This window comes from Myodes glareolus, chromosome 1, assembly GCF_982192425.1.
Source record: "Myodes glareolus chromosome 1, mMyoGla1.1, whole genome shotgun sequence".
In the NCBI taxonomy this organism is placed as follows: domain Eukaryota; kingdom Metazoa; phylum Chordata; class Mammalia; order Rodentia; family Cricetidae; genus Myodes; species Myodes glareolus.
Genome location: NC_142026.1, coordinates 141,529,998 through 141,543,922, shown reverse-complemented (window position 1 = coordinate 141,543,922; position 13,925 = coordinate 141,529,998). Strand labels below are relative to the sequence as shown.

Sequence of the window (13,925 nt, the reverse complement as noted above, 5' to 3'; positions counted from 1 at the left end):
CGGAACTGAGGCAATGCCACGCTCTCGCGAGAGTAGAAAGGAGGCGCGTAGCGTCAAGGGTCCGCTTTCTCGTAACCATAGTGATGCGAAGACGCTAGCGGCCAGCTCTGGAGACGGCGGGGGAGGAGGCCAGAGGCCGCGGCGTGTCGTTAGCACCTGTGTCCGCGACGTCTTCCGGCGACAGGCTCCTGCGAGGGGACGGCCCGAGAGCCCACTCCGGTACGATGGCGCCGCTCAGCCTCCTCTCCCGCGGGCCGCGCGTGGGGCGGGGATGGGGGCGGGGACGCGAGCCAGCCCGGCCTGCGCACGCGCCAAGCCGTCGGCCAGTCTGCGCGGCCGCCAGAGGGTGCTCGCTGAGCCCGGGAGACTGCAGCCCTCGGGAGTGCAGGCAGCACTGGGAGAGAAGCTTTTGGATTCGTCTTAAACCACGGCAGAAGGAAAATTTTGTATTTCCGCGTGAGAACTATTAGTAAGAAATTTTTTTTTCTGAGTCCGTTCCAGTTTATATAACACACTGTAGACTTTGTGTGTTTGTTTAATCTATTTATTATGCATACATTGTTCTGTCAGTATGTACACCTGCACAGCAGAAGAGGGCGCCAGACCTCATCACAGATGGCTGTGAGCCACCACATGTTTGCTGGGAGTTGATCTCAGGACCTCTGGAAGAGCAGCCAGTACTCTTGACCTCCGAGCCATCTCTCCAGCCCCACACCACAGACTTAACCGAGTGTCAGAAACAAATACTTGTCATCCCCTACCCCTTCTTCAGACCATATTTACGGTTTGGAGAGTCTCCCTAGTTTATAAATGGTTGGCTTCAGTACTGGAAAGGCAAGTAGTTCTTGGGACGCTTTTACAAGCGCAGCAAAGCTCCTCCAGGGGGTGCCACCCTCACTACCAGATCACCTATCTCCCCGCTGAGCCTTAAGACCATCACGGTGGATGAGAGAGTTCAACATAGAAACGCTGTGGTGGTGGGGCATTCAAACAAGAACATTATGTAATATTCTATGGTGGCACAAAGTTCAAAATTAGTAGGCTTAAAAATGGTACTTTGTATAGTAGGCCTGAAAGACCTGGATAGATCCAGATCCCCCTAGCAGGAAAACAGAGCCAAAAATCTAGCAGGAAGAGAAGAATCAGAAATCTAGGATTAACCAATTTCAGGGTTTCAGGAACTAGCTGAAGATAAAGGTAGATTGTAATCTTGAGAGTAATCTTGAGAAACAGAGATTCCCCCTAGTAATTATCACCCCCTAGTAATTATCATTGGTATAGGAACTAGCTGATTACGACCTTGAGAATGATCTTGAGAGGCAGGGAGTTGCCCCCTTATAATCATCACTGGAATTTTCAGAGTTTTCTGTGACATCCTCCCTGCCCCCCTTTTCGGATTACTGGGCTGTGTGGTTTCTTCCTATAAAAACTACTTCTCCCGGTCACTCGAGGTCGAACTCTTCCCCTGCGTGGGTTATGAGTCTCGGCCCCAATGCACTGGTTCCCGTATTGTCGTCTTGTCATTAAACCTCGTGTGATTGCAGCAAGGACGGTCTCTCGTGAGTTACTGGGGGGGGGGGGGTCGCGTCATCCCGAGGCTCGAGTGAGAGTCTCCCCTAATCGGGGGTCTTTCAGGCCAACAAAAGCAGGGTACTAGTTATTTTTTAGATTAAGAAAACAAAACACTCTTAAGTATAAAGATAGGAACTTTGGGCATATTTAATAATTTAGGAAAGAACTGAAGCCTTAGTAATATTCGGGTGCCATTTTGATGCATTCTTGTGCCTCCGTTAACTGTAGCTAAGTGTCGTCTTCAAGACCTAGATCTGTCGAGAACCTGCCTTGGAAACCAACTCTTTTTCTAGCTAATGCGGAGAGCTTCGTCTTTCGCTGTGAGTAAAGCTTCTGTTGTTTGATGATGCTGCCCTTTTCTGTGGGAGCCCATTTGCTGTTGAATTGCCCGATTATATTTTCCAAACTCACAAATTAAGTTGTAGGTACACAGGTTCCCCACTTTTCCGAGGCGCTATGCAGGGCTGTTCTGCTTCCTGGTTCCACTGCATCAGCTTGAGGGTGTAGCATAGAACTGCCCTCTCTTGTTATGTTAGTTTTGCCTACGGCCCAAAGGTGTAGCTTAGAAAGAACTCTCCCTTAACTGTTATGGTACTTCCACCTGCAAGCAAGGTTCTCCCCGCCGCAGGCAAGGTCCCCGGGTCAGCTTGTCTCTGAACCTGAGCACGCCCACCTGGCTTCCTCTTTTCTCTGTTCAGCTGCTCTCCGACCTTGGGTGTGGCCCCCTGACTTCTCTCTTTCCTTGATCCTGGTGGGGGCTGGTGTCCTTTTGCCCCACAGTATATATATCCGACTGATGCTTAATAAAGCTGCCATTTGCCACTTGCTCCTTGGCAGATGAGCCGGTCTCTTTGTGTGTGTGTCGTCTGTTTTAACTCCTAGGACAATCGTCCGTTCTCGTGGGCTCGAGTCAGGAAAAGCGCGCGCCTGTTTCGAGGTTTGGGTGTCCACAGAAAAGTGCGGAAGATTACATTAAGTGACATGATTCTACCTCTGTAGCTACTGAGAAACATTTTTAATATTATATAATCAGAAGGAAACATTTTTTTCTCTCAAGAACACGCAAATAGAATGAACCAGTTTCAACAGTGATGTTCCTTGGGCAATAGAGGATCATCGCATGTTTTTATTCCTGTGTTATGTACAGCTCCTAGTAGATCTGAGATGACTGTTTTTGTTTACTGATTTAGCCTTAAAGCCAATTGTCTCTGTCTGTCACTCATCCTTATATTTCCTGAATTGCTTGCTGGGTCTCACATACACTGTAATCTCACTAGAAAAATAAACTTAGTCTTTCTTAGCCTTCTTTGTCTGATGTGCCCCAACACCCCCTCCCCCAGACTTTCCATTCACTTACTCTCATGTAGGTGAGGCTTTCAAGGGTCAAGTTTACAAAGTGAAATGTGTTACTCATGCCTACATGTTTGTCCCTGCCGCCCTGGCTAGCACACAGCCATGCGGTTGTCCCTGACTACAGGGGAACTGAGTAATGAAGGTTGGTTTTGTGTCGAGAGCAGTGGTTCTCAAGCTTTGTAACGCTGTGACCTTTGTACAGCGCCTCATGTTGTGGTGACCCCAGTCATACGCTGTGACCTTTGTACAGTGCCTTGTGTTGTGGTGACCCCAGTCATACGCTGTGACCTTTGTACAGCGCCTCATGTTGTGGTGACCCCAGTCATACGCTGTGACCCTTTGTACAGTGCCTCATGTTGTGGTGACCCCCAATCATACATTGCTACTTCATAGTTGTAATTTTGCTGCTGCTATGAATCATAATGTAAATTTTTGATATGCAGGGTATCTGATATGCCTTCCCCCAAAGGGGTTGTGACCCACAGGTTGAGAACCACTGGTCTAGGACAGAGCAATAGTTTGATGAAAACTAAGCAGTTTCCTGTCTCCTAAGAAACATCTTTCTCTGTAGGTCCCCATCAGAAGACAGTCACTCCCTCACAGACAGACTTGCTTGGTCGAGGCACCTAGCATGGAGGGTATAGCCACCCTCCTCACAATTCTCTTTATGGGGCCTGACTGAGGCTCCTCAGGTCCAGAGACCTGTGAACTAAAGATGCACTATTGGCTCCTCACTGGAGTACAGAGACCCGGTGTGGCCAGCTTACTGTAATGGAGACTTCAGAAGTGCTCATGCCCGCTCTAAGGTCCTGCTGGTTGGAGTTGGGACTATTTCTCTGATTTCACCCTGCTTCTGCTCTTTTTTTTTCTTTTCTTTTTTAAAGGTCCTTTGTTCTACCCTATGTTTCCACTATGGCCACATGTGACATGGCTGCTGAGGATATGCCCTCCTAGAGTGGATGGCCCATCCCTTGTGGGAGATGCACCCCATGGAATATGTGTGTGTGTGTGTGTTTGTGTGTGTATTTCCTGTGGTTTTTCCAAGACAGGGTTAATCACTGTAACCCCAGCTGTCCGGAACTCTAGACCAGACTCGCCTTGAACTCAGACCCTCCCAGGTGTCAGGAGTAAAAGTGTGGCCACCACTGCCAGCCAACTATTGATTTCTTTCTTGACCTCATGGTTCCATGGAACACAATAGACTTTCGCCACTGGGAGCCCTCTGTGCTCCAGGTGCAGACACCTCTACTGTTGTCCTCTGTCTTCTCATTAAGTCTGTTTTCTTTTTATGTAGTTGCTCTCCTTCTGGATCTTACCCGGTGGCTACATGGTGTAGCATGAATTCTAGTTGTTCTTAATAATTAAATCCCAGAGTTAGATATCAGGGGTGTGTTGACAGAAGTTTCTGTCCCACCAGGTCCTGCAGTCACTCAGTCCCAAAGAAATACACAGAGATCTACATTAATAATAAACTGATTGGCCTATTAGCTCAGGCTTGTTATTAGAGCTTATAATTGCCCATAATTCTTATCTGTGTTAGCCATGTGGTTTGGTACCTTTCTCAGCAAGGTAGTCACATCTTGCTTCCTCTGTGTCTGGGTGACTACTGCAGACTGAAACTTTCCTCTTCCCATAATTCTTGTTGCCCCACTTCTACTTCCTGTCTGGTCACCGTCACCCCACTTATACTTCCTGCCTGGCTACTGGCCAATCATATTTTATTAAAAATAATACAACTGACAGGATAAAAGATCATTGTCCCATAGCACGTCCCCCCCTTTTAAACAAGAACTCTGAATCGAAACTCCCTTGTTTAGTTTTCTTCCCAACTATTATCTATAACAACTTGTAACCAACATTCTAAACAAAGAAAAATATCCATAGTCCATTTTTTGGGAATGTGGGCAAAGTTTTCCAGGCTACTTCCTGCTAATTGGAGGTGCTGATAATCTTATGGGGACCTAAAGAAAATTTAGAATTATGATGAAGTCCTGACTGGAGTATCCTGTGAGGCTTGATCATCTCAGGCAGCAGTCTTTGAACTGTTCTGGATGTAGAACTCAGACATCTGGGCCATCTGCTTCTATCGGCGATTTCTCAGGGTTCTTCCTTGACCGAACCTGATTTTTATTAACCCAGAATGAATTCACAGCCTCTCATTTCCTCTGGAACCAAAAGCAAAACCTTTTCTCCAAAGCAACATAGCTTTTGACTTAAATTTTAAAGTCAAAAACTTAATCCAGCAGCATTTATAATCAGATATCTTTTAACAGCTTTTGCTCCTTCCTCGATCATCAAATAATTTAAAGAGAACACAACATACAGTGTCAAGACTCTTTGTGTATTTTTCATCTTCATGTGGCTTTATTTTAAACTCTATTTCTTTTATTTTTATTTTTAATTTTTGGCTTTTTGAGATAGAGCTTCTCTGTGTATCTTAGGCTGTCCTGGAATTTACTCTGTAGACCAGGTTGTCCTTGAACTTACAGAGATTCTCCTGCCTCCGCCTCCCAAGTGTTGGGATTAAAGGTGTGTGCCACCACTCCAAAGTACTCTCTTTTTCCTTTTAAGGAATTTATCCTTTTTTTCCCCTAAGCCCTCATATATTTTTAAATATACAGTAAACCGTTTAGAGGTTTTCTTCATCTTTGAATATATCTTTACTGTATATCTCTCTTTTTTTGACCACATGAGTCTTTAGTTTTCTAAGCAATATGGCTAGGATTAAAGCCATGGCTTTGACAGCTGGATTCAGCCCATTTCTTAGCTTTGTTTTTTCTGAGAGTCTAGCCTCATGGCTGAGGTACTGCCAGAGCCATGTTTATTGCCACAGCTCTATGGTGTTTCAAGCTCCCTGCCATCACCAAAAAGTATGCAGTCAGCTTTTCATCAACATCATTTAAGCGTTTTGTGGCAGGATCTCTTAAAAGAACTGCAAGGTTTTGCAGCTAAAGCTGTAGTAGGAGCTGTGGGCAGGCCTGCTTTTTCTCCTGCCCGGCTCCCGCACAGCTAGCTTAGCACCGGAAATAACAACACACAAATTGTATTCATTTAAACACTGCCTGGCCCGTTATCTCTAGAGAGTTAGTTACTGGCTAACTCTCACATCTTGATTAACCCATTTCTAATAATCTGTGTAGCACCACGAGGTGGTGGCTTACCAGGAAAGATTCAGCATGTCTGACCTGGTGTCTGGCTCCATGGCGTCTGCCTCACTTCCCTTCTTCCCAGCATTCTGTTCTGTCTACTCCGCCTACCTATGTTCTGACCTATCAGGCCAAGCAGTTTCTTTATTAATTAAACAATGAAAGCAACACATAGAAACAAGGCTCACCTACATCATAAAGCTGAGTCAGGAAGCCTCTCTTAAATGAGAGCGCTTGCCTCTAGCAAGTAGAGCCCACCTGAGAAAGTGCTGCTATCAAGAAGCCGTACTTGACTCTATCCTTTTCTATCTAGAATAACTTCCCAAGCTCTCTCAGGCTTTATGTGGAGGTAGCTGTCCTCATTGGGCACCATTTGTTGACAGAAGTTTCTGTCCTACCAGGTCCCACTGTCATTCAGTCCCAAAGAAATACACAGAGGTCTACATTAATCATAAACTGATTGGCATATTAGCTCAGGCCTCTTATTAACTCTTGTAGCTTATATGATCTTTTATCCTGTCACTTGTATTATTTTTAATAAAATACTGATTGGCCAGTAGCCAGGCAGGAAGTATAGGCAGACGACAGCAACTGGGCAGGTAGTAGAGGCTTGACAACGAGAGTTATGGGAAGAGGAAAGTCTCAGTTGTCAGTCATGACACAGCTGCAGAGGAAGCAATATAGCAAGATGTGACTGCCTCGCAGAAAAAGATACCAAATCATGTGGCTAACACAGATGAGAATAATGGGTTAATGTAAGATATTAGAATTTATTAATGAGAAGCCTGAGTTAAATAGACCAATCAGTTTGTTGGACCCTAGAGTCCCGTCACCGAGGAGGAGTTGCTCCAAGAGACCATCTCTCATACCACAGCTGATGTAAAAGCATGAGGATTTTATTAATTCTGTCATGACAGGGTCTTTCAGCATTAGAGAGGCCAGAAAGACCCTGAATGGCTGGTACAGGCTACTTTTAAAGGAAAAAGCCACAGAAGCAAGGGGCATGTCTGGGGATTGTTCTTTGACTATTATGATTGGCTTATTCAAAAGGGCTGTTACCAGTAATTGGCTGGAGAGTGGTTGCCAGTTCAGATGAAGTAAGAGGAAACATCTGAGGGTCACTTTGCCCCCTTCCCAGGGACTGACTGAGTCAAAACACCAGGAACTGAGTCAACACCTAAGGGTTATCTTGCCCCAATTTCTGGAGAACATTCACAAAGACTCAAGGAAATGGAAAGTTGCCAACATTTCAGTACGTGCATGTGTAACTCTTGGGTCCTTGGTTCCCAGGAGGGAGGGGAACACTACTGCGGAGAGGCCTCAAACATGGCTTCAGAATTATCTTAAAGTTTTACAAGTTTATAATTAATATAGACCTCGGTGTACTTATTTGGGACTGAACGGCTGCAGGACCAGGCAGGACCAGACAGGACAGAAACCTCAGTCAACGGGTGAAAGTTGAGAAATCAGAGAAGCAATGCAGCCAGCCACTAGAGAGACCTTTTACCTCTACCGAATCCTCAGAACAAAGGGATCCTGTCCTCAGACTGCATCCTCTGACTGCTTCTTCAGACTGCATCCTCAGACTGCCTCTGAGCTTCTGTCTTCTCCCACCTTACATTCCTTTCTCCACCCAGCCATATTCCTTTCTGTCTCCCTAGTGCTGGGATTAAAGGGTAAACCACTGCTGTCTGGCTCTGTTTCTCTTTTAGATTAGATCAACTTCACCTAGTGAAGGGTGGCCTTGAACTCACAGTGATCTGTCTGCCTCTGTCTCCTGAGTGCTGGGATTAATGGTGTTTGTTACTACTGCCTGGCCTTATGACTAATTAGTGACTTAGCTCTGCACTCTGCTATTCAGGCAAGCTTTATTTGGTAGATTACAAACAAAATATCACTACAACATGGACTAAAAGTAATTTGGCCTTTTATCCAAAAACAATTCAAGACAGGATTAATCCCTGTAACCTTAGCTGTCCAGGAATTGCTTTTGGCTAAAGGACAAGTCTTGACCACTCTTTGTGCCTGACTTGGGCACCTTGAGACATCTGAACCCAGCCTGGGCTCCATGCTTCTGTGCACTTTCTGCTTCTCCCTGCTCTCACATTGACTCCTCAGGCTTATGCGTGGGCTGCTAGCTTTCTTTCTGATAATTTCCTGTAGAACTCAAGTCAGGCTTCCAGGCTCTTAGAAAGTCTTAGCATGTGTTTTGTTAGTATGGCATGAACATTGGGCTCTCCTGGGTCTTGTGGGACTTTCTATGCCTCCCACGTGTTCAGGTTACCCAGCAGTGTCCCACAGTGTCACCAAATCCTCTTTCAAGGTGTCTGGTTATGTGTTGGTATGGAGAAGTGTGGAAAGTAATCTCAAAATGTCAGTAGTTTAACACAGCCAAGTTCATTTGCACACATAGACTAGGCCATGCTGCGCTCCTGATCTGGGCAGATGCCTGCTCTGGGGACTGTCACAGACCACGCCTGTGCACCAGTGGGGTAACTGTTCTGGAGCTCTGCTTACTGGAGCTTTGCTTCACAGCTGCCCCGACTTCTAGAGAGCTGGGAAGTGTAGGTCTCGCTACATTCCCGTGGCTCTAGGGAAAAAGCTGAAAGTATTGGGTGAATAACTGATAGACGACTGCCAGGCTATTGACTAGAAAAACAAATGCGTTCACATAAAACCAACTCTGTCATGACAATCAATTTTTGGGGGCCATCTGACCTCTGATCAGAGAGGGCAGACTGTTCATTAGCCAATCCAGGGCTCTGCAGCTGCAAGTGTGTGTGTCTCTCAGTTTTCCTGTAGAATGGCCTGGTTTTCCAGACTCCCCCACACCTCTGACTGCTGCACACTGCTGCCCCCAGGGGAATCAGGTACTACACTGAGAATGTCAAGCATCAGCAGCACAGAGAGGTTGCGACAGCAATGTGAGCTGAACCAGGTTGGCGACAGGTCTTTGGACCCCGGACTCTGAGCTCTTGAAGACGGCCATGTGTCTGCACAGTGGGGCTTCTCTTCCCTTGCTGTTCAAGGCTGTCTCCTGTGACTGTTTCACACTGGACAACCACTCTGCCCCTTGTGAGATCTCAGCATACTAAGGTGTATTCATACTTACTCCTACTTGGAAACAGTTCCAGAAATGCCAGATGCTGAGTGCCAGGAGCTGTTTTGTTTGCTTTTTGTTTTTACTTTTAAGATTTGTGACAGTACAAGACTTCTACAAGGTCAAACTCGTCAAAATTCCAACATGAGACCTCATTCCCTACTTGAAGAACTATTGACAACTGATAGCCTCTAGGGGAGAGAGAGTCAATTTTCTTTGGTGGTGTGGACCCTGGGAGGTTACTCATGCCCTGCTGAATAGCCACAGACCCAGCTCAAAGAACACAAAGGAAGAGGACAGGAAGATGGAGGGGACATGATGGTAGGGGAGTCGCGGAGGAGCTGGAGGAGAAAGGACTGGATATGATCAGATACATTGTATAACTGTATGGAATTCTCAAGGAGCAAATTAATCATACTATATTAAAAAAGATGTGGCACTTTTTGTGACATTCTTGGTTATCGACTTTGACCACATCTGGACTTTACTAATGCCCAAGTGGCTGGGCACCCCTGTGAGAGGTTTTTATTCTTAGTCATCTGAAGTGGAAGACATACTTGTGATCTGGGCCACACCTCCTCATGGCGGCCTGTAGAAACGACGTGGAAAGAAGACGTTCTTTGTCTTCTGCTTGCCCTAACTCTGACTCAACTTCATTCCATCAAGTGCCTACTTCTTTGGCATCCCGGCGTATACTGAAGACCGTCGGATACATTCAGCCTTGTGAACTGAACACTGCTGGGATTATGGACTTCCAGTGTTGGATTAGTTAGACTACAGCCTGTAAGACATTCAGTAAACCTCTATCTATGTTAATTTGTTCTCTTAGTTCTGTTCCTCTAGAGAATCCTGACCAACACAGTGTTCTTGAGTTTTCACCACATTCCTTCTCTCCCCGTCCTATTTGTATGTGTATGGTGTATGTTCAAGTGTTATTGAGTATGAGTTGGTATGTATGTGTGTGCCCATGACCATGTGTGTTTGCATATGTGTTTGGGCTCTTACTGCAGAATTGCCTGCACTTGGGCACCATCCGTAACATGAGGGCTGGCTTGTTGGGGTATCTGTCCCGCCCAGTACCCCACAGCTGGCAAGTCCCAAAGAAAATCACACACAGGACTCCATAAGATTATAAACTGATTGACCCATTAGCTCAGACTTCTTGTTAACTCTTATAGCTTATATTAACCCATTATTCTGATCTATTTTAGTCATATGGCTTGGTACCTTTTCCAGCTGTCAACTCACATGTTGCTTCTTTGGTGATCTGGGAAGGAATGGCGGAGGGAGCTTCCTGCTTCCCAGAATACTCCTGTTCTCTTTGTTCCACCTCTACTTCCTGTCTGGTTTTCCCGCCTATACTTCCTGCCTGGCCAATCAGCATTTATTTAAAATATGATTGACAGAATACAGACAATTATCCTGCACCGCATCTGAGATGTGGGGTCTTGTAGAGTGTCACTGCCTTGCCTTCTTTCATATCCCCGTGTGTTTAGACTCACCCATCCTGCTAGCCCCTGGATGGTAAGATCAACACGAGGCCCTCAAATTGGTACTCTATGAATTTACACCTGATGGGGTAGAAAACTGGCTCCTGTTTTTTCCCATGTGATTGCTAGAAAGTTGGACTCAGAGCCTAGAGAATGCCACAGTGGGAGCTTGGCATCTAATCACCACATTCCCAAGTTAAGTTATGATACTACACACTGTTCTGTCTTAGAAACAGCAGCCCTAGTTGCTTAGGCCAACAACCTAGGAGACATGTTAGACTCCCCCAATTAGCCCCTAGCACCCACAGGTTCATCCCTGTGTGCAGGGCATTGTTCCTGTCTCACCTGTGGTCCTAATCTTGGGTATGCTAGGGGTTGTCTCTACCAGACCCTCAGCAGGACCCCTCAGTGTTGCCGAGTCTGTTCACTGTTAGAAACACTAGCATCTGTGGATCCATCTTTCAGTGTCTGTAAGCAGATAACTATTTCCATAGCCAGGGAGGCCTTGCAGATTCCTGCCCTCACTGTCAGACAAGAATTGTTCTTTAGAAGCAAGTGTGTGGCCAACAGAAGACACCAGCACCAGTCCAAGAAACAAAAGCTCCAGCTATATAGAGCATTCCAAGCTGTGGTAGCTGGGGTTTGGGGAGATTGGGGAGTTTATATTCTAATTTAGTTCACACTGTCAATTTACAAGGCAACTGTCTGAGCTGGAGGAAGAGGCAGGTTGCCTGAAGACGAGGGATAGTACAGGGCCCTTAGTGCGTGGTGGCCACTCACTAGTGCGTGCAGGTCCCTCACAGATATGCACAAGTGCCTGCCATGTGTCAAGTCTGCCCTGTGTTGGTCCCTCGTGAGTGTGCATGGTGCCTGCCGTGTGCCAGGTCTGCCCTGTGTTGTCCCTCGTGAGTGTGCATGGTGCCTGCCATGTGCCAGGTCTGGTCTGTGTTGTCCCTCGTGAGTGTGCATGGTGCCTGCCGTGTGTCAGGTCTGGTCTGTGTTGTCCCTCGTGAGTGTGCATGGTGCCTGCTGTGTGCCAGGTCTGGTCTGTGTTGTCCCTTGCGAGTGTGCATGGTGCCTGCTGTGTGCCAGGTCTGGTCTGTGGTCATTTTGTGTTGCAGTTTCATACACGTGTGTTCTTTAGTAGACTGGTGGTAGTTTGAGCTAGCTATAAAACCGAGGTCTTTGAAACTGAAACTGCTAAAGGAAATGGTAGAGCATAAACTTCACTGAAGGGCGCAGGGAAGACGCACAATTCTGACAGTGAGATAGCTGAAAATCTTTACTAGCTATGTGTTTGATGGGGTTATCATGTGGGATATACAAATAAACCTAAACAAACTACCCAATTAAAAATGGCCTATGGAACGGAACAGAGTTCACGGAAGAAGTTCACCTATTTATACATGTCTAGTGAACACTAAAAACGTGTTAACATCTTTAGCTACCCAGGAAGTGCAGATTAAAACTGTGTTGAGATTCCACCTCATTCCAGCCATGGTGGCTCCATCATGAGCACAAATGACAGCACATGCTGGTGTGGATGCGGAGACTGGGAATGCTTAGCTGCTGTTGGTAGGAGGGCGAGCTTGTGCAGCTGCTACGGAAATCAGCCTGGCAGCTCCCAAACAAAAACAAGACTGCATATGACCCGACTATACCAGAATGAATACATTTCAAAAGGACTGTGCATCCTACTGCAGAGACACTGGCACATCTATGTTTATTGACGTTCTACTCACAATAGCAAGTGGAATCAGCCTAGATGTCCATTTACCAACGAATGGATAATAAAGATGTGGTGCATATGCACAATAGAATTTTACTCAGTTGTAAAGAAAAACAAAAACATGAACTTTGCAGAATAGTGGATGGAACTGGAAAATGCATTAAGATAACTGAGGCGCTGGAGGTCAAACACTGCTTTGATTTCTGAGATCTGTTAGTTTAACTGGGAATGTCGGTAGAGACCTGGACCAGAATGGATCACGGGTATGGGAGAAGAGGCATCACGGGAGGTGGGGATGGTAGAACATGTGTGATCTGAAATGGAGGGAGTCTTGGGGATGCCCGGAGTGTACCACAGCTGGTCATACTGCATTCATAGGAAGCTGACAGATTTCTGATGCTCAGGCCTCAGTTTAATTTTTTTATTTGCATGTATTAACTAGACAGTGATTATTTTCCTTGTGACATTTTACACACGTGTATGTTTTGATCATATTCACATCTCCCACCCCAACTAATTCTACCCTCTTCCCAATTAGTTCTTCTATTTTTCATATCATTTTTTTCTCTGACCCAATGAGTGTTTACAGGAGCATGGTTGAAAGGCTATTTACAGAAACATGGGCACCTTACCAGTAATGTAGCCACTGAAGGAAGCATCTCTCTTTCCCCCAGCAGCCACGAGCTATAAATTACCTATAAAGCCCAAGGAATGATGGAGGAGGGTTATCTGTCTATTGTTACTTTCATTGGTTAATAAAGAGACTGCCTTGGCCTTTTTGATAGACCAGCCCTTAGGTGGGTTGAGTAGACAGAACAGAATTGCGGGTGAAAGAAAGCAGAGACAGGCAGTCGCCATTACTCTCCTCTCTGAAACAGCCACAGGTTAAAGTACTCCCGGTAAGCCACCACCTCGTGGTGCTACACAGATTATTAGAAATGGGTTAGATCAATATGTGAGAGTTAGCCAATAAGAGGCTGAAACTAATGGGCCAAGCAGTGTTTAAAAGAATACAGTTTCCGTGTAATTATTTCGAGTGTAAGCTAGTTGGAGTTTGGACGGCAGGAACGCAGCCCACCGCTCCTTTGTACTACAAAGGAAGAGGTGGGGACTCATGAACACCCCCCTCCATGACAGAATCTTGACAGGCTCAGTTCCACATAGATAATCACAGAAGCTGTGGATTCACAAGAGAGGGCATTGGCCATGTCCTGCCCAGAAGACTGTTCCACAACATTCCACCCCTTTCTCTGGCTCTTACCTTCTTTCCTCTCCTTCTTTAGTGACGTCCCTGAGCCATGGAGGGAGTAATACCAATGCCTCTTAGTGACTGGTCATTTGACAGTTGTATTTAGTCTCTGCAGTGACTGCTGCCCACTTTAAAAGGAAGCTTCCCTGAGCACAGCTGAGAGCAGCATTAACCTGTGAGCATAAACAGATGCTTAGGAGGCAGTTCCCCAGGCACAGCATGCCCATAAAAACAAAGCAGCAGCATTAGTTCCTATGGTCTTGGGCTGCAATATGTTATATTTTAA

At 46.0% G+C, this 13,925-nt stretch overlaps 1 protein-coding gene across 3 annotated transcripts in view; it reads left to right on the top strand.

Annotated features, from left to right (window-relative positions):
- The first annotated feature begins 13 nt into the window (after positions 1-13).
- Wdr27 (WD repeat domain 27) overlaps positions 14-13,925 on the top strand; it is a 144,796-nt gene continuing 130,884 nt past the window's right edge. For all 3 annotated transcript variants that reach the window (XR_015734715.1, XM_087896115.1, XM_087896122.1), the window contains exon 1: positions 14-219. Coding sequence is in view for 2 of the 3 variants with exons in the window: in XM_087896115.1 (XP_087752241.1) it covers positions 14-219 (206 nt within the window). In the remaining variant the exon portion in view is untranslated. The remainder of the gene's footprint in view (positions 220-13,925) is intronic.